This window comes from Rattus norvegicus, chromosome 6 (genome assembly GCF_036323735.1).
Source record: "Rattus norvegicus strain BN/NHsdMcwi chromosome 6, GRCr8, whole genome shotgun sequence".
In the NCBI taxonomy this organism is placed as follows: Eukaryota; Metazoa; Chordata; class Mammalia; order Rodentia; family Muridae; genus Rattus; species Rattus norvegicus.
The window spans coordinates 138798798-138799821 of NC_086024.1; the positions used below are offsets into that span (position 1 = coordinate 138798798).

Genomic DNA, 1024 nt, shown 5'->3' on the forward strand with positions numbered 1-1024 from the left:
ACCCCCCACCACTCCAGCACAACTGTCTCCTTAACAGTGTATTGTGATCTTTATATATGGAGAGAAGGTATCATGAGTTAGCACTCAAAGTGCTAATTGTTTCATTATTAAATTGTGGACATGTATTTAAAAACTTTATGTTAGAAAAGATAAATGTGATCATCTTCAAACATCATTTAAGTAAACAGTAGAAATGTTACTAAAACTGCAATCATGAGAGAAACAATAAATTATCTAATTTTGAGGCTGTCCTCAATTGCAGCATTTCACTAAATTATCTTCATAAATATCAACTCAATAAATTGTTCTTATTTTACACTGTATTACAATGTTTAATAGCATATGACACTGAACATCATGTTCTAGAGAATTTCCATGACTGGAAGAAGAGTCCATTTCTTTAACACTAAAACCCACACTCAAACAGCATAGGGCATAACTTCCTAGATTCTGAAGGGATCCTGGAAAGAACTTGTTGGTCCTCAGCGCCCCCTGCTGGTCCTAAGAATCCCTGTAGGGAAGTTTTTGTGTAAATTCACAATGGACTTCCCTCACTGTGTCTCTGGTACAGTAGTAAATGGCTGTGTCATCCGTTTGCAGACTGTTCATTTTTAGGAAAACTTGACTCTTGGAGGTGTCCCTGTTGATGCTCAGTCGGGATTTGAGAGCTGAATTGTAATCTGTGTTTCCATTCCTCCATATTATTCCCATCCATTCCAGACCCTTTCCTGGAGGCTGTCGAACCCAGATTACACCATAGTTTGTTAATGAGAACCCAGAGACAGTGCAGGTGAGGGACAGGGTCTCTGAGGCTTGCACCAGGACAGGTCCTGACTCCTTCAGCTGCACCTGGGACAGGACACCTGGGTAAAAGCAACATCATCATTAGTCATGCATGCTATAGATTAAATGCCTGAGTCCCTCGCCTGAATCTGTGAAACACTTACTGATTGGAAATGTCACCAAGCAGAGCAACAGCACCAGGACAGCCATGCTCTGATGAAGGCTCAAGTGAGTAGGAGAT

The 1024-nt window shown here is 40.8% G+C and overlaps 1 gene segment (V, D, J or C); it reads right to left on the reverse strand.

Annotated features, from left to right (window-relative positions):
* Positions 1–501: 501 nt before the first annotated feature.
* LOC134479166 (Ig heavy chain V region PJ14-like) lies at positions 502–1024 on the reverse strand. The segment is given in 2 exon segments: positions 502–863; positions 948–1024. Coding segments are annotated over 2 exon segments (408 nt in total).